The 22,288-nt window shown below is 43.3% G+C and overlaps 2 protein-coding genes across 11 annotated transcripts in view; both read right to left on the minus strand.

Moving 5' to 3' along the window:
• Positions 1–1,425, minus strand: part of sgip1a (SH3GL interacting endocytic adaptor 1a) — a 72,555-nt gene extending 71,130 nt beyond the window's left edge. For 2 of the 6 annotated variants that reach the window (XM_069521662.1, XM_069521654.1), the window contains exon 1: positions 1,284–1,425. The gene's annotated coding sequence lies outside the window, so the exon portion shown is untranslated. The remainder of the gene's footprint in view (positions 1–1,283) is intronic. The other 4 variants (XM_020098502.2, XM_069521655.1, XM_069521656.1 and 1 more) reach the window with 4 other exon arrangements.
• Positions 1,426–2,256: 831 nt separating this feature from the next.
• pde4ba (phosphodiesterase 4B, cAMP-specific a) overlaps positions 2,257–22,288 on the minus strand; it is a 136,443-nt gene continuing 116,411 nt past the window's right edge. For 4 of the 5 annotated variants that reach the window (XM_020098510.2, XM_069521674.1, XM_069521676.1 and 1 more), the window contains 9 exons: positions 21,250–21,362; positions 11,214–11,307; positions 7,981–8,264; positions 7,711–7,875; positions 7,061–7,160; positions 6,806–6,960; positions 6,589–6,711; positions 5,867–6,049; positions 2,257–5,756 (listed from right to left, as the gene is read on the minus strand). In XM_020098510.2, coding sequence (XP_019954069.2) covers positions 5,307–5,756; positions 5,867–6,049; positions 6,589–6,711; positions 6,806–6,960; positions 7,061–7,160; positions 7,711–7,875; positions 7,981–8,264; positions 11,214–11,307; positions 21,250–21,362 — 1,667 coding nt within the window. In that variant the 3' untranslated portion in view covers positions 2,257–5,306. Of the gene's footprint in view, positions 5,757–5,866; positions 6,050–6,588; positions 6,712–6,805; positions 6,961–7,060; positions 7,161–7,710; positions 7,876–7,980; positions 8,265–11,213; positions 11,308–12,140; positions 13,073–21,249; positions 21,363–22,288 lie in introns of those variants that run through there. The other variant, XM_020098514.2, reaches the window with a different exon arrangement.

Below are 22,288 nucleotides of genomic sequence, written 5' to 3' on the forward strand. Positions count from 1 at the left end.
TTGATTGACAGATAATTTTTGATATATTCCTGCTGAAAATATCAAACTGCTTTGTGGATATATTAGAGTCATGTGTATAAAATATTTAGTTGCGCATTTGAAAGTTATGGCAAATTATGTGACACTCACTAAACTGAGTTTAAGATACAATGACAATTGACATAGAACTTTTTGTGTTCTTGACGAGGAAAACAAATAATTCACTATTTTTCTCTTTCATGCTTGATGTTGAAAAACTGACAAAAGAAAATCATGTTACATAATAAACGCTCCTCTATCTTTAAGGTCAGAGTATTGCAGTTTTTACTTGATGCATTGAATAGTGTTTGAGTCGGGGGGGAGAATTCATTTTTGTTGATGTTACCGTGATGAAGACACTGTTAAAACAATGACATGATCACTGTTGGGAGGAAGTGTGTCTGAGTCTGTGTTGTGTTTGTATCCACACATGCAAAAAATGAGCACTATGTTTTGCTGTGTGTATTTTGGTGTGTGTTTGTGCGTGTGCCTTATGTCACATCAGGACAGTCCTGTCAGATTAAGTGTGGGCTGCGGTGCTGAGTCGGTGTCACACAGTGTTCCCGTCTCAGCACATTAGAGCCAAACCTCTGTGATGATGCAGAAAACAGCCACATCAAAGAGAATGAACAGTAACAGAGTACAGATGTATTAGAACACACTATAATATCATTTGATTTTATATTTCCCTTCCCAGCTCTGTCCCGGAGTTTAAGTTCAATGATTTTTTCTTTTCTTCCCACAGCACAGGCCCGAGTCTGCTAACCGTAAGTTTCATAGAGTTTTCATTTAGATTGTGGTTAAGTCGCATTTGATCAGAACCACCACGTCGGACTCATGTAGTTTTCGTGTATTTGTCAAACTTGATACCGCGAATCAGATTCTTAAAGCACTCTATCCAACAAACGTCTGCATGTCTGTATGTGGAAAACACATCTCTTGAACCCTTCACCTTACTTGCTTCATACCTGGCATGTGCTTTGTTAGCAGCCCTGGGAAGTGCTTAGTCAAGTTTGGTGCGATTCGAACTAGCCACCAGGTTTTATTTCACAATTTTAGACTGACACAGATGGATGAACCACGACTGGGGCTCATCTCACTGTTTATAAAAAGCTCTGCACACAAACATTAACCAGCGACAGCATTTTGTAGTTTTGAGGAGGACTCACTAAAAGAGTTCATCATGAATTAACATCAACGCAGTTGTCATAAACACAAATCATGTCTTTTCACTTTGAGACCATCAAACTAAAAGGAAAACTCACACTGGTCATGTGGTGCATCCAGACTTGAGAGGATGAGGCCACCACCATGCGGCCCAGCCAGGTCTCTTTGTTCAGAAAGGAGCGAGTCAGTTGAGCTGGCTTCCTGTTCAGCTTCAATCGGTGGAGCCACAGGAGGAAGTAGGAGGGCCCAGAGGTTCTGTTTTCACTCCTGTCTGTTGGTTTGTTTATTTGTCAGCAGGATTATTGAAAATTCCTAAAAGGATTTCAAGGAAACTTTGTTGAAGGGTCATGGGCCAAAACAAAACCCATTATGTTCAGCACAATTTATTAAATCAATTTCTTTAACATTGCAAGATAGGACATTTTTTGACATTTTCCCAGGAAATAATCAGGTTGGCTTTAGGACCTTGAAACATATCAAACTGTCTTAAATACAGATCTGATGGTTCTTAATTCTTTTTGGCTTATCACCACCAAACAGTGCCAAAAACTACTAATGCCTCTCTGGCCTGTGTGACAGCGGAACACTGATGTCGATTTGCATCGTGTCAGTTGTCTTCTAAACTTTGGACAATGGGGATCAAGGTGATGGAGTCTAACATACATTAATGTGTTTACATGGAACAAGAAAATGTTCACTTTTTGTATTTATTTCCATTGTAAGTTTGGTCTGTGTGTTATTACATTTTAAAGTCTATGTTGTTTGCAGCAGTAGACACCCTGGTAATTTATGGATCTTGGTGAAAATCCAGATCTAGCTGTTTTCAATATGGTTTCATCAGGGGACTGTCTGACCTTGGGGGGTGTTATATCCTCTACTGAGTGCCATTCTATTTGATAGTGTTTTACTCACTAGAGGCTTTTTTCAGCCCAGGACCCAGGTGCTTTTGGACACAGCGTAATGAAGCATGACTAACATGTGGGAACCAACCGGACGAACCAATTCTTCATTCACACCCATAAGTAAAGCCAACTAGTCTACGAAGGGGGAAATGAGCAGAAACAGATGAAATATATTCATGCTTTGCTTTTAATCACTTCATAGAAAAAGTATTTCAGATTTATTTTTGAACACAATATACAATATAATACCATACATTGTGTGAAACATTTAATAATCCACCGGCAATAACTGGTGGACTTGAACATATTATTGACAATTAAAAAACCCCACCTCTCATGCAGATAGTGCTAAATCTGGCTAACCATTTGGACACAACTAGGACCAGAAAAAAAAGCTTGAACATAGATAAACAATGTTAATACTGACAAATTTTGAATTTCAAAACTGCTAACAAGTTTGGTCAGAAAGAGTTCACACATTAGCACAATCAGTTACATAAGATCGTGTTTTGTTGTTAATTCAGAACGAGTCACGTCTGTGCTGGGCGTATTGTAGCATGCTACCAATACCGTCCCCGTCTTATCTACCTTTACATGAAGTGTGTCGAGTGTGAAAGGAGACAATCGCTTCGTGTTTGTCAGTCGAATCTGTGTCATGCCTCATATCAGCGATCTGCGTTCAAATGCTGGATGAAGAAGCGAAGGCTGTGTGGAGCCGCTGAGAGATAATCAGCCATTTCTACACTTTGATACCGAGCACTGACTAAGCTTCTGTGTTCCTTAGCTAGCTTTTATGTGTCCTATATCCAAGCCTATGCAGTTTAACATGTCCTCTATGTTGCCTCTGGGTTACCAAGATGCTGCCATCACATGAAAACCTGTCAACTGTGTTGATCTCAAATAGTTTGCAAATATTAAATTAAAGACATTTGAATAAATGAAACTTAGAGAGAAACTTACATTTTCTGATAAAGATTTAAAAAAAGATTTTAAAACAACGTAAAAGTAAGAATCTTTTTGGTTTAATATTCATGGATAATAATAATATGATGTTATTCCGTCTGTGACGTTACATTAAAAGACTATTTTAATTTTTATGTTGTAATTAGAGTTACAAGGTTCTCATGTGACAACAACATGTCTCTTTAGCTGCTGCTCTGCTGGGCGCTAATATATATATGTATATACATATACATATATATATATATATATACTTATATATATATGTGTGTGTGTGTGTATGTGTGTGTGTGTGAAAACAATATATATCAATATATAATACATCTATAAAAAGACTCTAATCCAGAGTCTCTCTACACATTAGACACCACCACTTCCAGGTAATGCAAGTGCATATAAATTAAAATAGATTTTACACTGAACCAGTATTTCTTATTTACAAGCTTAAAGTATAGAATAAATACACACTGTTATAAACAGCAAAAAGGACCAACTTGAGCTCCTAGCGACAAACATTAGCGACAAAGGTGTGGAGTGATAGGGGTAAGGCCTGGTGACAAAGTCAGCACATCCAAACACACACATACAGACTCACACACAACATACAAAACCATCCGTACATACAAACTGCACACAAACGATTGCCACTTAAGCATGCTGGAGTGAAACTAGATGAAGTACCTTTTGAGTCAGTAAACCAACATGAACATGGAGAGACACGATTACAACTGTGACTGGAACATCCAAAAAATTCAGTCATGGAAGCAACAAGAGTAGAATTGTGAGGTCTGCAAACCATTTTCAACCTAACTTCCCTTAATGCATCAGTGAGGAATCAAACAGAGCTGTTTGGTTTGGTTTGAAAAAGTAGAGCATCTATTTTTTTCTTTCTGCTACGCTGATTCCAGCTGTACAACCTGTGTCAAATCCTAATAACTCCACCGTCCCGGAAACCTGAAACAGTGGAGACAGAAATAATTAAAGTGACGTCAATGAGCAGAAGTAGCACTCGAGGGATTTGTATCACGAGGAAGAAATAGCCCGCCTGATTGTTTTTTGGGGTCGTGTCAATGGAGCCCCGGGGGGTTTGTATATCATGGTGTTGATTAGAGTGTGAGAGTGGCTTTCAGACAGGCGACTGTAAGAGCACCTGTCATCATCGGATCTGGGCGGGAATGCAGAGGGGTCTGGGGTCAGGACCCATTCCAACTAACAGGTTTGTATTTTAGTCGTGCTTACATTCACACCAATACAACAAAAACGAAAAGCTAAAATCGTATCAATAAAATATCCCAATGACGAGAATTTATTATTGTATGATTGCAAGTATATGTTTTTCTATCCAGACTGAGCGAGTATGTTGCATCAAAATAGATTAGGTGTGAGAATACTGGAAGTACAAATGGTTTGCAGACAGGTACAAAGAAAAAAGGAAAGACATGTGAAGCATGAAAATAGATTCACTGACTGACTGTAACATGAACCATGAGTGTATGTAAGCAGTTGCAAACAACACGTTGTGCTCAGTTTTGAAAAACAAAGGTGATAGAAATGTGCGTTGAATGTGGGTGTTGATGTTTTCCTATTTAGATGAGTTTGTCCGAGAGTTGTTTGTCGACGTTTGTTTGGATTTCTCTATTGCCCAATACATGGAAGACTGTTCTCTTTTTTAACATACAAAAAAGATTTTGCTCTTTCAGATAAGAAAAAAAATATTTCACAGACATACTAGAGTGTTCAATAAATAAAAAACTATTATAAAGACAATAGTAAAAAAGGCACACAAAAGTCCTTTGACAAATGGTACAGGAAAAAAGTAAACACTTTCTCTTGCTATACAAACGTGTCTCCATCTGTAGATCTTGACTCTATGCTACTTCTAGATCATATCTGTAAAAAAGTCTTAAGGTACAAAACTTCTCTCAGTAGTGTCATTGTCCATTTTCATAATGCCAGTCCAGAAAATTAAAGTAACCATTTCCCAAACTGGCCAGAATCCTTCAAGTTCCACACCCCAGTCTCGTCTTTCTGCCAGGACTAAATGTTCGCAGCAATTATTTCCTGAGAACTCTGAAGCCGCTTCACTGAAACTGTCCGTCCATGTCTGGCTTCAAACACCCAAGTGCAAGACGCCCGTGTGCGGGCCAAAACGAAGCCCTTGCCTCTGTGGGCTTGTTAAAAAGCACAGCTGCAAGAGGATTTCCCCTCTTTTCTTCCAAAAAACTTTCAAATCACCACGTGAGGATGATGATGGAAACCCTATGTATCTGTGGGTGACGCCTCATGTGTCACGATTTCTATTGCTGGCGTGGGCTCGATCATTCGGCCCTCCTCGTGCTCCTGACTGTCCAAATAGTCCAGGGGAGGAGATCGAGAATCTCCCACACTATCCTCCTCCTCTTCTAAGTCTTCTTCCTCTTCACCTTCCTCCTCCTCCTCCCCTTCACCATCTTTCTCTATTCCATCCAAGTCCTCCTCCTCCAAGGTCAGCTCAAACTGAAACTTCTCCCCGCCCCCCTGCCCTCCGTTTCCTCCACTGTGTCCGTGCGAGCCCTGGTCGTAGAAGGGAGGGGAGGGACTCTGGGGGATCATGCTCTGGTACCAGTTTCTGTTGTCTTCCAGAGTGTCCAGAATGTCCTGGGCGTCCGGGTGGACCAGATCAGCCCAGGTCTCCCAAAGAGGGTGCACGATGTAGTCAATGAAACCCACCTGAAAGAGACAAACAGGAATAAGAGGTGAGGTTCTTTTGAAGCTTTTGCAAATTTGCACATCCATCATTGTTCGTGCATAATTCAGGTTGAGTGTGCTTTGTTGCCTACCTGGCTCTTCTCCACCGAGGCTGTATGTTTATCACACATGGGGCTGATCTCCATCCCCCTCTCCCTCTCTCTGTCTCCCTGGTGGAAGAACTCCTCCATTATCCGGTCAGTCCACTGACGATACAGCTCCAGGGACTTAGTGGGGTTACTCAGGTCAGCACAGTGCACCATGTTACGTAGCACCTGTAAATAAAGCAGATTTTTAATTTGGGAACAACATACATGCTCTAAATACCTTTTTCAAAATATGGAAGCACATTTACATTCGGGTCTAAATCAGTTTAAACCAGATGCTCTAAAAACAATATCCTGAAAACCGCACAGCAAAATGGGGTGGGTGAAACAGTTCGATACAGAACAAGAGAATGTATATTCCTCCACAACAGACATTTAATGCTGATTCTGTAATGATGTGGTTTACACAACCGTTTAATAAAGAAGGGAGAGGGAGCACTTAAAAGGCAAAAGAAGATGGATGGAGCGAGAAAAAGAGTGACGGCGGGAGCAGAGGTCAGCTCTGTAGGAGGCTGGCTAATGATCATTGACTGAGTAACCTCTGCCAACACTGGCTATTGATTAGAGGCTATTAATAGTTCACCCAAAATGAAAATTCACTCACAGGGGTGTGTGAAGTGTTTGAGTCCGCAAAACACTTTTGGACATTAAGGCTAAAAACATGGTGTAAATGAAGCTGTTTGAATGTGTGTGACTGTCGTTGTTACCTGTATCCTGTCGGTATAATTGTCCAGCAGTAGCACTCCAGAGCTCGTCACCTTCTTGGTCTCCACCATCGTCTTCAGATCAGCCAGGAGACTCATGTGTTTGGACATGTCTGTTGCCAAGACCTGGATAAAGAAGAAAACTTTTAGCATCAAGATAATTCAGACGGATGGAGACTAAAATCAACATGAAAGGAGAACGTGACTGGTGATGCGTTACCATGTCGATGACCATCTTGCGTAGAGACTGTCTCTGCTTCTTGGTGACGTTCTGGAAGATGTCACAGTTGTCCTCCTGCAGCAGCTTGAATCCCACAGCCAAGTGATGGTTCTCCAGCACAGACTCATCATTGTACATCAAAGCCAGCTCAGAGTCTGGAAAGAAGTAACAACATATTCCCATTTTAGCCTTTAAAAACATCAGCTGACACAAACTGGCTGACTTGGTTTCATGTAGAGTAATATTTGTACTTACTGGTATTGATTAGGAATTGGTTTGAAACTCCAGGATGGTCAACATCATGGATAGCTGCAGCGAAGATGGCTGCTAGGATCTCAAGATCTGTGAAGACCGCCTGTGAAAATGAGATGAAAGAAAGAAGGAAAGGAAGAGGGGGAAAAAGAACATTAATCTATTTCTTGAAACTGAAATGTATCATGTATCTGCCTTTACAGAAAACAGCAGATAGCTTAGGTCACATAAGGCCAAAGAAATGTTATTCTATAACTTTCCCCTCAACCAGACAGGGAGGAGAGTGGGAGATCACAAATCTGACTTTTAACGCTGGGGCATTCTGACCTCGACTATATCTCACCGGGTACTTTAACTTTAGGAGAGTTTAGAAAGAATGCATGCAGGGAAAAATCTCGATCGATGAGCGTATAGAAGGAAAGAGGGGAAGTTCTCTGAGTAAGCCAGAGGGGAAAAGATGATTCAATGGAAGGAGACCGAGCTCTTCAAAGCTCCACTCCAGGAAAATGGCACGTGTGGTGACGCAAGAGCTCATGCTAATCTAATTTTCCCCCATTTCTGTGGGTGGACACTGGTCAGAGCTGAGGAAACTTCTCATCGTAGATAATGAGAGATAATGCAAGAAGAACCTGATCCGATTTACTGCGACTTACATCCAGGGCTGGAGTCGACAGGAGGATGTGGGTGGATTGGGCCACGTCAGCAGCGTGTAGGCTGTTGTGGTACGCCACATCTGAATGGTAGTGGTCTTCCAATGTCATCATGTAGGCCACGAACGTGTCCACCGGGATCTTGAAGGTTTTTAACAGATCTCGTTCCTGGAAAAACATCAAAATAACTTTAGGACTGACTAAGTGAAGACAACAAATTCACATTTCCCTCATGGTGTTAATTAATGCTGATAATAGCAGTCTGCTCCATACCTGGAAGATGGCGTACATGATGCAGGTCAGAGGTCGGTTGTTGGAGAACTCTGAAACAGTGAAGATGTTCAGGCCCCACTTGTTCAGATCCTCCAGCTCTTTGGACAGCAGCTCCTCCTTATCTGTTTTGACGCCGAAGCGAGAGATGCTGCTGCTGGAGAGCGAGGGCCCGTGGGAGACCTTCTTGACCCCGCTGATCTGTGTCATCAGCTGCTGCTTCTGCTGCTTCTTCTTCTCTCGTGTCTTGGACGTCGGCGACGGGATCTCCACCTCATTCTGTTTGTCTGAGGGGGAAAAATCAGGGGGTTTCTGTTATGAGAGAAGTGCGAATGTTGTTAAAATTCCCATTTGACCTCATGTATAATGAGTTTTCTAATATGCTTCAGGATTAAAAAGTTGGCCGGATTTCCTCAGCTCCCCAAGGAAGCAGGTGCAATTTAAGAACACCTGCAGTAGGTGTGATGCTGCGCGATTCCTCAATTCACTCATTCATTCATCGTCTGTCCCTGCATTCATTTGTTCAGTTAGTTCCCTCTACCTGCACTCTCTGTCTGAACTCCCACTGTTCAATCGTCTCTGTTCCTCCGCCTCCCTTGCTGCGCTCACCCCCCCTCCTCCATCTCACAGCGGGGGGCTCCAACTCATCTCCTGCTCTTTTCACTCTCATAGGTCAGTCCATTTACAGACGGAGAGCTGGGGGCCTCTGCGCGGTGAAGGCGGTCCCATAAAGTCAGTCATTCAATAAAGCCGTATCTTTTGAACCTTTATCAAATCACTTAGGATAGAGGGGCGAGACGTTTATGTCAGGTTTATTTTACTCTCTAAGTCTGTTCCACTGCACCTTGTCTGGCCACAAATCAGTTACAAAACTAAAATATGCAAAGCTTTTATGTAAAATTCCTGTGAGAAATTAAATATAAATAAATGCCAAATTTCTTATAATAACCAGCCATGCAGCCTCTTGTGTTTGCTGCAGTCACAGAAGAAGAGAGTGAAATCCTGCAGGGGCTGCCCATCGGTATGTATGTGAGCTGTGCTCTCATCTATCAAGCTTCGACTCATCTCTGGCCTATCAGCCTTCCCCCTGTGGAGGGTTATTCAATTACCAGCTGTAATTCAAATGATCACTCTCTCTCTCGCATGCACTCCCTCCCTCTCTCTCTCACTCTTTTCTATGCCTTTCTCTGTGTCTCTCGACCTCTTTTCTTGTGTCAGTCCTCCAGTGGTAATTGAGAATGGCCAATTAAGCACTCTCAGACATGTGCTGCGTGGGAAACAAGGGGAAGAGCAATATATTGCCCTCTAATTTATTACAAGCCATCATTATCACTACTGCTGTGTGCTGTACATGTGTGTGTACGGTGTGTATTTAAATGTGTGTGTGAGAAAGAACCGATTGTGTGACAGACAAGCTTCTTATCGTCCAATTTTCTACATAAGCAAGTACAGTAAATGCCATCGACACTTTGTAGCACACTTATCATGACATCCTGATGCCTGTCAACATATTCCATCAGATTGAGTCTCAGTTTCAGGCGCGTTTCAAAAAAGAACTGAAGCAGAAAGAAGTAAATATCTGTCTGGTGCTCTCCTCTCTCTCCTATACTTCCTTCCCTGGTGCTCTGCTCCCACGTTTATTTCATCTGAGTCCTTTTCATCCACCTCCATATGCTCCAGTGAGAGACACGAAGATGCAGCAGGGAAGGTGGCTGTGAAACTCTGTATGTTTCCTGAACTAGGTGCATTCTGCTGTTTCCTTGATTAAAGAGAATTATGACAGAATTACGCTGTGAGGACAAACGTGGTGGGGGAGAGGCACACGTGAAAGGCCAGCATGCTGTGGACCAATAGCCTGCGATAAAAAGCCAAATAATCCAGCTGTTTTTTTTAAATTGCCCTGGATGCAAAACCCTGGGATCTTTGTTTATCTCGAGAATTATGCATATGCAAGGTAGGTTTTATGACATCTTTTTAAAACTAAAGCGGAAATAACTGCATTAACAATCTAATATCAATCTCAATGGATAGAAGGATTTAACAGCTGAGGCCAAACCACACTGTGCTGCTTCAGCCATTCCCCGCTTTCCTCATTAAAGTCTACCTTCTCTGTCTCTCCACCACCAGCAGGGTAATCCTGACTTCTCTATCCAGGCGATAGTCATCTCTGTCTGGGCCCTCAGGGCAGCGACAGAGGGTGGAGGGACAACAAGGTGTCCCTGCTGACAAAGATGAATTAAGACAGGGATGAGTCACCCAATCTGCCGGCGCATCTCACTGCCAGCAAAGGGGGTTCCTCCATACCTCTGTTTTCTCCCTTACTGCAGTCAGCTCCCTCCCTCCCACATTCTACTGCCTCTCCTCACCCCTCCTCTCTCACTCTGTATGATCTGGGGGTGAGGAATCCACCAACAACACAACAACAGATCAGGATGCCAATTGATCGGAAGCCCCGTGTCTATAAATATTCTCTACAGCTATGTGCATTGTGTCTGGCATCTTATTCTTTTAGTGTGACAATCTACAGTATCTTTACCTTATTGACCTGTGTATTATTCAGCTTTGTGCATCAATCCTCCAGCTATAGCCACGCTTCTGTGCAGATCTAACATTTACCAAAAGTCACATTTTGCACCAAAAAGCTGGAAAATAGGTTGATTTTCAAACAAGTGCAAGTTTTATATTTTCAGAATCACAAAATATTTCCAAACAGCAAAGGAAACATTTCTAAAGACAAAAAAAGGCCATAGATTCATCAGATCTCAAATGTACACCCTGTGCTGACAGCATCCAGCTCCAATCCACTTCCTCTGATTCTGGCTAACAAGCTCACACGTCAGTCAAACTGTACTTTTCACAGCAGCCAGTCACCATATTGATTTTTATTCCTCTGAATACTTTGAGAAATGTCATCTTTTTAATGGCCATTCTGAGTCCAATGCCGTAGACATCTAGACAAAGCTTAATGGCGCAGTGTTTTATGGTACGCCCCCACAGAAGAGCCTGCCAGAGCAACTTGCATGGCTCAACATCATATGAAAGACTGAACCTGCAGAATAACATTGCGGCAAAGCAGAGAAGTGAATATTAGTGTGAACCACTATTATATTTGTTTGTATTCTTTTTAAGTATTGTGGACACACAGGTGATGATTATACTCTGTACTGAAGGTGGATTTTGAAGTTGAAATTTGTGGATGGTGTTTTTGAGTTCACGAACAAGATCTTTTCGTTTACCTAGGAAGGTGTTGGAGATGAATTCGGACACCTGATTCCCAGACCGACTCATCTCAGATAGGTGCGTCAACTCCCGATTCAACATTCTCTTGAACTGTGAGAGAGGAGGGGGAGAGAGAGAGAGAGAGAAAACATGTTGTCATTTCAACAGAGGGAAAACCTGGGAGAAATTAATGGTACATGATTCCATGGAAAGTACAACAGTGCCCACTTTTATTCCACCAGATCGAGAATATTATTCAATTACAGCGTACAATCAGTCTTGTTTTCCCCTCCATTTTCCCTTTAATTAAGTGTGGATCATTATTTGTGCCACCAGTGGGGAGGCCATCACATTTTAATACCCCTCAATTCACCCCCTGCAACTATTTTATTACACTGAATCACATTTTTTTGGTTTTACTTGCATCAGCGTGCAAGAATCTCAATGATGTCAAGAGGAAACTCTGCACACTGCTCCCCTCATTGCTCTTGGTCGCTGCATTTTAGGTGATTTCCATGTGAATTTCCATATTATAAGTAGATGGGACGGATAATAGAGACATATGTATTTGACAGTACACAGAGATCCAGGCACTGCAGTGTAGCAGCTGTTTATGACAGGCTGATGCATGCATGCGCGTGCACACACCAGCACACATACAAACAGCCACACGGCTCTGCAGAGGGCTCAAAATGGAGCCTGAGCCACAGAACACCATTCTGTCAGACCCCCCACCCCCTCCCTCATCCTTCCCACCATGAAGGAAATATTTTTTGGTGCAATTAGGCAAACAGAGTATTTTGAAAAAGCTGCACAACAACAGATCATATAAGAATGGTACATTTCTGCAGAAATATCTTGTAATAGAACAGCAACACATCTCAGAGAGGTGCAATGAAACGAGTGCGGTATCCCAACGAGCTACGTAGATAAGCGCCACACACCTTAATGTAACCCCAAGACACCGACAGCAGGTAATTGGCTTCAGGCATTTTGGACCCGGTTTTCTCGTTCCCACACAAAGCCAGAACTGTAATCCAATGGGGGGAAAAAATAACAGAGGCAGATGAACAGGATTCTTTCCGATGCCAAAAAAATCCCCTCTTCTCTCCTCTTGCGTTTCTCTTCTCAGCAGCTAAGAGAGCAGCTCGATTACGGCTCACTCTCCCTCTCAGCAGCAGAAAAGGGCCAGCTCTGAGGCTCCATGCCTGGGGACGGGGGGACAGATGGACGCAGGGGGGAAGCGGGCGCTGTGGTCAGGCTCGGCGTGGAGGAGATCCAGCGGGCTCTTTGGATCGGCTAGAGCAGCAGCAGCTGAAGCCGTGAGCTGGGGACTCTCAGCACACTGATGAATAATGGAGAAGGAGCGAGGAAGGGAGGAGGGGGAAAAAAACCAGTGATGGAGATGGGAGGAGGAGGGAGTGAGGCAGCGATGCTCATCTGACTGGAGGGGGGGTTCCTCCACTGGATTTGTCTTGCTTCACTGCTCGCACTGATGTAGCGCTCACTCCCCCTCCTACCCTGCTTCTCTCTCTCTCTCTCTCCATGTTCCTCCCATTTTTCATTCCCTACCTCATCTATCTCTTTTTCCCCTGCTGTAATCTGCCAGCCATAGCAACACTATTCAGAACACATGATTTGACAGAAAGTGGGAAGAAGGGGGGAACCCTGATTACAGATTTCCATCAGTGAGTGAAGGGAGTGATTGATATTTGATACCCAGACATGGATTCCAGATGTAACGCTCTTTTTTCCAGCTGTGCAAGTGCTGTGGATAAATCCTCTTCAATTTCCAGCCCCTGTAATTACCTCTGAAAGTGTTTTTTTTCTTTTGTACCATTGTGAAGGAATGCCATTGAGCCGTACAGCAATTCCTCCCCTCCGCAGTGAGACAATGAGGCTTGAGGAAGGGGCCGGGGATGTTTTGAGGGACGAGAATTGCAGTGCCAGTATTTTTATCGCCATTATCGCTATTATCATCCAGCTCCTCTCCCACTCTCCAGTCTGATGTTGTCTCCTGACATCCCAGAGTGCAGCAGCCATTGTGGGCAACTCAAAAGCCTGTTCATTATACGCATCCCATAATAATATTAGATGCTGTCAGGGTGTCTGTGAAAGGCTATTTTTAAAGAGCTGAGAGATGAGCGGGGAATAAAAGAAGGGAGGGAGGGAAAGAGAGAGAGAGAGAGAAAGAGAAAAGGAGGGATGGGAGATAATTGCATCCTTCCCCAATTTAGGTGACACCAGTCCATGGTTTCTCGTACTGCCTGAGAGTGAGTGTGTGTGTGTGTGTGTGTGTGTGTGTGTATGTGTGTGTGTATACACCAATTACCAGAACACCCCAACGCCATAGCAACAGCATCAGTCAGCCAGTGTATGGCTGTATGGAGAGGAGCAGAGGAGAGGAGAAGAGGAGAGGAGATAGGAGACGAGGCTTCCCCTTTTCCTTCCCAGGCAGACATGTGGTGCAGCTGCTGAGCTGTCACAAGGACGCCACACACATCGCCTTCGCTCATCCACCAATGCCGAGACAGAGAGTCGCTCCCTCCCTCCCTCCCCCTGCTCCTTCTCTCCCTCACTCTCCACCACTTACATGTCAATTTCTCTCCTGGCTGCCACTGCCTCAGTCATCAATCTCTCTGTCTGTCTGGCTCTCTGGCAGAATCAATGGGCTGTCCTTGGATCAGGTGTTGATACTGCTGCAGTGTACAAGGCTCGGGCCACCTGACTGGAATATACTGTTACATCAGTGCCACCGGCCAGTTTCTAGGAGAGCTTATGCTTTTTTGTCTCTGTCTGGTGAAACCGTCGAGATACAATGTCTCCGCTAATAAGAAAATATCCACTGCTCTTATCACTGCAGATCCTCAATCCACAGGGAGCTGTAAACAGAGGCTCCCCAACCATTCAAGCCCAATATACAGTTGGGTAAAGATGAGGGGACGATCAAAGCTTCCCTGAGAGAATCCCGGATTATCCTCCCACTGAGGGAAAGAACCAGAAGAAGGGAGGCGGGACGCAGGAGAGGATGGGAACAAATAAATAAATAAATGCAAAAACAGAGAGAGAGAGAGAGGAGGGGAAGGTCTTTATATAATAGCTCGCTGCATAATATATATAAAGAAACCAAAATAACAGCGGGGGATGTCTCTGTGCGATGTGTTGAACAGCTATATGCTTCCCCCAGAGGCTAAAAGAAATGCCTCAGTGCTCACCAACAGCAGCAGCCTACAGATTCCATTATCTGCATTCAAGCGGTTTATGGTGACATGGCACACGCATCGTTTATACACTCTGCGAAGCAGACCGACACCATGACACAGGAGTAAGATCAGCCTATCAGCTCAGTGGGAACCTCTTTTTTACATATCCACACATTTTTATTCTATTATTCTAACATTTTACATCCCTCCATCCTCTTTCTTATTATCTATTTTCGTGTCACTACCTGCGACTCACCATTTCTACCCTGCCCTCTTTCATTGCTCTTTCCCATATCCTCCATCTCCCGCCCCACTTTCATTCATGCATATTCCCATTCTTTCTTTCGCTCCATATCTGCATCTCCTATATAGCGCCCCCCCCCCCCCCGCTTGCAGGGGTTGTGTTGATTCAGCAGAGAGCTGCTGTGACAGAGGCAGAGGATGTGAATGGAGCCTGTGGTATAGTTCATCGTGAGAGAGAGGGGGAGAAAGACATAACACTGAGCCTCATCCAGTCAGACGTGATCCTATCGGACAGCCCACTGTGGAGGGCGGTCAGGCGGACAGGTAGGCAGACACGGAGTTTCCCTCCGACACGTGACTGATGTTTTGCACTCACAGTAACACGCCTCTGTAATCGGACCATGCAGCCGCAATGCATCAAGCTGTAATGCTGTTTTTCATGTTTGATCTAGATCTTTTTTTTTCATGCCATTGTTGGAAATACTTAAAATTGCCTAAAACATCAGATAAGGCCTTAATCAAAGCACCAGCTTCTTCACCTCAGAATGAAGTTGTGCTTTTGAGCCACAAGTGGGCGCACTATGCTCAGCGTGCTGTGTTCAGGGAACAGTGACCCTGTGACCCTGCAGTGACAGAACATACAGTGGCAACATGGGCTTTAACTATAAATCAACTTTCTGTGCCACATATGAAAACTTGCAAACAATAATTTCCAAATTTTGTAAACAATCAAAATTTACCCAGACAAGGTGTGGATGGAAAATGTCTCCAGTTAAATTAACACACTCTGAAGTAGTGACAACAAAGACTAGAAGCTTTGACTAAACTGAATCACGGTTTCCAAGAAATGCGTACATCATACACACAGTATAGGAAGCTGCTGGCTGACTTATGCACTCAAGTTTTCTTTTGCAGATGTTGCAAGGTGGTAACATCTGTGTTAAGACTTGTTGTGACATAAGTACAATAATCAGGGACTCTACCGACGTATGACCTGTGCATATGTAGGATAGAGCTATAGACGACTCAGAGCAGCCTCTCACTTCCTCTGACTCATGCACGCATGCTTAACTGTCTGGATGAGAAGGCATGTATATGTTTCTCTGAAGCAATCAAGTGTTGAATAAAGAACTGAAAGAGTAAGCGTTAGCAGTTTCTCAGCTGAGTGAATCATTCCCATCACACCCAGCATCGCTATAGATTCTGATGTGGTCTGCAACATCGTATTTTTCTGGATGAGAGCAGTTAACAGGCTGCACGGCCGCTGCTTCAAAAGCAAACCAAAAGTCAAATACCGCAGCTCTCAAACACAGCAAACGTTATTTAATTTCAACAGAAGGCATGTCCGTATGTAAGAAGTCACAGAATGATTTATGTGACTCTCCACTTCTCCATTTGAACGGACCAACCTTGGAGCAGCACCAAACCACATCACAGCTACAGAACCTCTCTCTTCCCCCTGCGTGACCCGAGTGTTTGGCCTCAGTCAGAATATGGGAAAAAAATAATGGCTCTCTCTAGGCATTTGTTCTTAAAAAGCTCACGTACCAGCTTCCTTGTGTGAATCCACAGTCACTTTACTTATTAACCCACCAACTTGTTTGTACACCAGACTCTTCTGGAGACCAGAGAAAGACAAACAAACATGCTCCTTTTTCTAAAATGACTTTTGCTTGCCTGTTTTTCGAACCTTTGCTAAGCCGTTCCACAAAGGACCAGCTAGTCATGCTTATTGATCGCTTATTAACTTTGGAGGAAATCAGTTTGTTCCGGGGAGAACCAAACAGAATCTGCTATGAAATGTCCGTAGAATCCCCATAACTTTGTCTAAGACTTTTAAAGGCAAGTCTGCGAGCTGTGATCAGCACTGAGTTTAACTCAGATGTTGGAGAAAACAACCACACATCTGTGAATTGGTGTGTTAGCTGCAAAAAGATCTATTATCAGAATCGTATTCAAGGACGTAAAGGGTTTTCTCAAAAGTAGAATTCATGCAACAGTCTACTCTTGCTCAAAGTTTAAAAAAATATATGTATAAATTTATAGAATTAACATAAAAAAAAACACAGAAACTAAATGTCACAAACTTGCAAAAGGCAGAAAACCACATGTTCAGAATGCGATTAAATGATAAACCTTAGATGACAGAGGACAAAGGGACAGGAAGCATCTGCTGAAAATTTCAAGTACAACACACAAGTCCCATCATGTTAAAGAACGACACAAAAAAGTCAAGCTCAAAAGCCAGCACCAGGAAAAGTCAGAAGTTGAGTAGAAACTATATAAAACTCACCTTCCTCCAGCCATTCAACTTCCCCAGTTTCCTCTCTTTCTTGTCAAAGCAGCAGGCTCCCATGTTTTCTGACTGTAGAGTTCAGAGCAGAGGGCTTCTGTTTTAAGTGTCTGTCTCAGTCTGACTGCAGCATGAGTAAAGGGACCAAGCCTCGGCTCTCTGATGCTGGGTAACGCCACAGCTCCAGTGACTCACTTTGAGCTGTGAGGTCTGACTAGGCTTTACCTCACACCCCATGTGAGTGTGTGTGTGTGTGTGGAGCAATGGCTGAGAGAAAGAGAGGGAGAGAGGCACATGCACTCCTTCATGGGGGTAGTCCCGCCTCTTTGCTCTCTCTTCATAGCCCAGAGGTTTGTCAATATCGTGGTGACCATTTTGGTGACTACAACGTTTCCTGTTACAATAAACACGATAGATTTCCTTGAATTTCAGTCACAGAAAGTAGAAGGATAGTTTGTTAAGATAAAATCTGGTCAGGAGTTGGCTGGTAGTCGGAGCTGCTTTATTCTCATGTTTTATTTATGCATTACTGTATTGAAAGTCTGCATAAAGGCCCTCACTTTAACATAATGGATCAACGAATGGTCTTGTATGTGATATTTTAAGGTTTTAAATAAGGCTGAAACCAACATCTGATCAGCTGATTAGTTTTTGGATTAGTTTTGGCTATGATAATGTCAATTAAAGTGAATAATGCCAATTATGGTTTCTCAGAGCCCAAAGAAATGCTTTTAAATTACTTTAGAAATGCATTTTTAGTTGATTAGTCATGTAAATATAAGGAATCTGTAACTACTGAGAATTCAATAAGCGTTGAAGTAATTCTTTAAGCAAAAATATTAAATATACATTGGTTCCAGGTTGTCAGATTCAAGAATTTGTGCATTTTTTTGATCTGACATGATGGTAAATTTAATAATTTGGGTGCAAGAGAAAAGCAGCACTTTTCACATTTTAAAAGCTCATGTACCTACTGCTCATTTGGCCTTGACCCGTGTCTATCAGCTACACATAACACAGAGGACAGTCATGTACTGTAAGTCCTCAGCAGCGGCAGCCCCCTGCACTTCACCTCGGTGAACTATACCACAGCGGCAGCTCCTCACGTTTCACCTCCCGTGTACTCAAGTTTCACACGCTGCTCCTGCTTGAATAACAGATTTTCCATCCTAAATACAACAGGTAGTCGGGGGGTCACTTTAGCTGATTGGCACGCTCTCGTGAATAGAGCCGGGCCGAGAGTCGTGGCCCACATGACAAAGGGGCAGCGGTTGTGTAATGTTATAGTTTACTGTCAAAACAGGGTGAGGAAATAGACAGCTGAGATGTCAGTGGGATTAACCTGCACAGCCTCGTACACAAACAAACGCACACGAGACAGACATGTCTGATTCCTCATCGCTGTCTTATCCACTGATGGTTACGTGTCCGGACGCACTCATCCACACGCCAATGTCACATCAGCGAGAGAGGGTCACACAATACACACACACTGTGCCACCTGATACACCTTACTGTGCATCAGTCACATCCAGTTCTGTTGTTCTGTTCTCACTGAAAATCAATTATTTACATTTATTAATTAGCTTTTTGAAACATCTGACCAAGAGTAAAACATCAATCTCCCATAATAATGTGTCACACTGAATTTTATGTGAGATAAAACATTAGAAAGGTGCAATTAAGTTCTGACTATCGAGCTTAACATGCCAATTTTTTGATCAACGTCGATCTGCTGAAGTGAAATTAAAAGTCTAACACAATATTTTCTGGAAATAACATTATTGAGATATTTGAGATATTTCTCAAAGCTCACGGCTCCTGAAAATGAATCATCACCTGCAGATAAAGTTTCGCTCCATCTTGCCAGTTTTCTCTGGGATTGTGAAAGTACAAAAATTACAGTTTCCAGTTAGATACCAGCAAGCTCACAAATGAGGGTGGAGAAATAGGCGGCACGCATCATCTGTGTGAAGCAGAGTGAACACGCACGTGCACCCTGTAGGAGCTTGAAATAACCAAACCAGGTGTGGTGGTCAAGATCACAATCGCTTTCCTCTGCATCATGATAGCACCGCATCGACAATGCACCTGACCACACCACAACAGCCAACACACCCATGGACGCTCAAATGAGCTCAAGTGCATTTTATATTTAAGGAACATGGGCACTGGACTAGAAAATGACAATGATCTGAAACTGGCAGTGACACTCTTTGCGTCAGGTGTAAGATAGAGCCGATAGTCTCGCTCTGCTTGGACACACTCACATTCTCCTCCCTCTATTTACTCTCTGTCTCTCCTGTTCTTTTGTCCTATAAGGTCTTCTGTCATTGTCCATCTGTTTTTTTTTTTTTTAAATGTTTAACAGTTTTTATTCTGCGTGTCAGTTGTTTTGATTTGTCTCAACGGAAACCAGTCCAGCTGGGAGTCAGTGCTGGGTGTGTGTCCACATGACGCCAGCAGCGGGATGAATTAACACGACCGTTAACCAGTGATGGGACGTCTATTGTCGTCTGGAGAGAGAGAGCGGGGGATCAGGAAGGAGACAGGAAGAGAGAGTCACTCAGCTCACACACACACACACACACACACACACACACACACACACACACACACACACACACACACACACACACACACGTTTGTACTTCTATCTCAGTGAGAACATTCATTGGCATAATGCATTCCCAAGCCCCTAACCATAACCCAACCTAAACCTAATTCTAACCCTAAAACCATATCTTAACCCCCAAACAGTCCATTAAGGGGGGGTCACAAAGTGGGGACCGGCCAACATGTCCTCACTTTGACAAAAATGTCCTCACTCCGGTTAAAAGCCAAAACTGGTCCTCACAAAGATAGCTGTACAAACACCCACACACGTCCTCTCTCTTCCTCTGTACTTTATTGTGTTTGACCCTCTGCAGGACCACTTGCATCCTGTTGTCCAGTTTTATGAGAAAAAAAGCTTTTCCTCTCTGCTCACTCAACAAACTGTTTTCAGTCTCTCACACACAGCTGCAACTCTGCACCCTGCAGCAGCATGACGCGGTTTTTACTGCCTCAAGTAAAACATAGGAACACTTTGCTACTGAACATTTTGAGTCAACAAAGAAGCTGAAATCAGGAGGATGAATGGCAAAGCATCCGTCTTCCGTGTAATAAAAGAGCAGCATATACGTGCCACCACAAAATTTAGAAAGGCACTCGGTGGAGCGTGTGTCTCAACCAAGGCCCGACAGTTTCCTTAAATTAAATCAAGCTACACCAAATTGCACAAACGCAGTTATCACATCCCTAAATGTGAGGTTTTCATCAAAAAACTTTTTTTACTCTACTATGGATTTTAAACTGAATATGAATTTGTAAAGTGAAGATTAAAATGAGTTATATTTTTGTGATGTCCTCCCTATGTTAGGTTTAAAGGTTGAGTTGGGTCAGCAGGCCTCATGTGCACAATGTGGACACAACCACAGACGTTGTTTTTGGCTCATGCACATAAATGGATGGTCTCCAGTTCCTACATTACACTTACACCTGTATTAAACAAACTGGAGATTGGACTCAAAGATGCCGACCAGTCACTTGGATGAAACATACTCACAAACTTAAACGTTCTCTCGGTTCTCTCTTGGTTGGAAAGTACCAAGAGTCTTAGATTCATGTACAGATAGGTTGTTGCAGTGCAAAGACAAAGAGAAGCTGAATATTACTCAGCTTCTGTCGATAAGTAATACAGTTGCTACTTGTGTCCAGAACCAGGATATGAACCTTGGTGCGTATCACACACAATGACGCAGTACAGTAGAAGGAGAAAAACCACTGGACGATGAAAAGTTGAAAGATGAAAAAAGTCCAGAGAAGGCCAAGAGACTCCAAGAGAGAAAAACACACATTTCCTTTTGTCAGAAACATAAATGATTGAAGTAAAGTTTTGTGTTTGAGGAGAAATGAGCCGAGGTGCAGGCAGACTTGATCGTCAGTGGGCGCTCATGCACACTCTGCTTACTGCTGCAGGCCACAACCCTAACTCCTCCCTCTTACTATACATGTTTAGACTATTAATACCGTTGACTTTGTTTGGGTCATGTCATGCTCAGCCGCAGTATCTCTGGATTCTGTACATTCACGTGTTGATATGGGGAATCAATTCTCCAAGCAGCTGCTCACATTCTCCTTCACAGAGCAGAACCTTCAGAACAGCTGCAAAGAAACTCCAGTTCCTTGACAAAAGTTTCTCTCACTGAAGTAAAGTGAAGGCGACATTGTGCTTTTTTCCACACAAACAGTCAAAGATGCAGCCTGTCCTACCTTGTTAGAGGCCATGTCGCTGACGGAGCGGTAGGTCTGGATGGTCTCCAGCTGGTCCAGACACCAGTCCAACTCCTCCATCGTCTCCATGGCAAGCTTCTGGTACGCCTCATCTGTCAACAAGCAGCCAGCACACAGAGACACACAGTCAGAACAGACGGTGCACATGGAGCTCGAGCGCTGCCCTGCCACTCCCAGGCGACATCCACCCACGGGTCCCTCTCGTGGAGCCCGCTGTGGCTGCTGCTGCAGAGGAGGGGGAGAGGCTCGAGGTGGCACCCGGCTGCAGCACTCCCTCGTCATGAGGAGATGTAGCTGAGGGCGAGCTGGAGGGAGTCGCAGCTGTCAGCGGAGCAGAGGGAAGCTGGGCCCTAAGCTCACACACTTTTCTCTTAGTGTATGCATGTGTGTGAGTTTGTGTGTGTGACCCCCTCCACCCGATCTGACGCCCTTTGCTCATTAACTTAAAATCAACCCCCAAGATCAGTAAACCAGACACCAACCAACCCCCCCGCATCACAACACATACATTTTACCCCACCTCAGCAAACAGACAACTTTAAGTCCACACACACACAAACACGCACACGTTTTGTACAATCACTTGGTTTCTCTGACACACACATACATGGGCAGATAACACAGAGAAGTTAACATTATTTAAACACTGCAATCACTTCCAATTGTTGATCTCAAACAGTACAGTCACAGATTTACAAGAGCTGATGTATGTGTTTACTTTACCAGAATTATATTCCCATATTAACCATTTAGCAACAGCCAGAGTGTGTGGAAGATTTCACAGGTTTATTTAATGTCAATTCTTTGTCCCTTAAAACAAAAAAGGTCAAAATATTAGTTTTCTAACAGATTAATCAAAAAGTTTGAGCTTTTTAGCCTCTTAAATATATTATATAGATCCCCTTAAATCCTACACTTGTACACAAATGTGGCCAAACATTATTGAATAAAATAAAGGGAGTGTGGGACATTGTGCTAATAAAGCAGCATATTTAAGATGGATTTAAAAAAATTTAAA

Source organism: Paralichthys olivaceus, chromosome 3 (assembly GCF_024713975.1).
Source record: "Paralichthys olivaceus isolate ysfri-2021 chromosome 3, ASM2471397v2, whole genome shotgun sequence".
Classification (NCBI taxonomy): Eukaryota; Metazoa; Chordata; class Actinopteri; order Pleuronectiformes; family Paralichthyidae; genus Paralichthys; species Paralichthys olivaceus.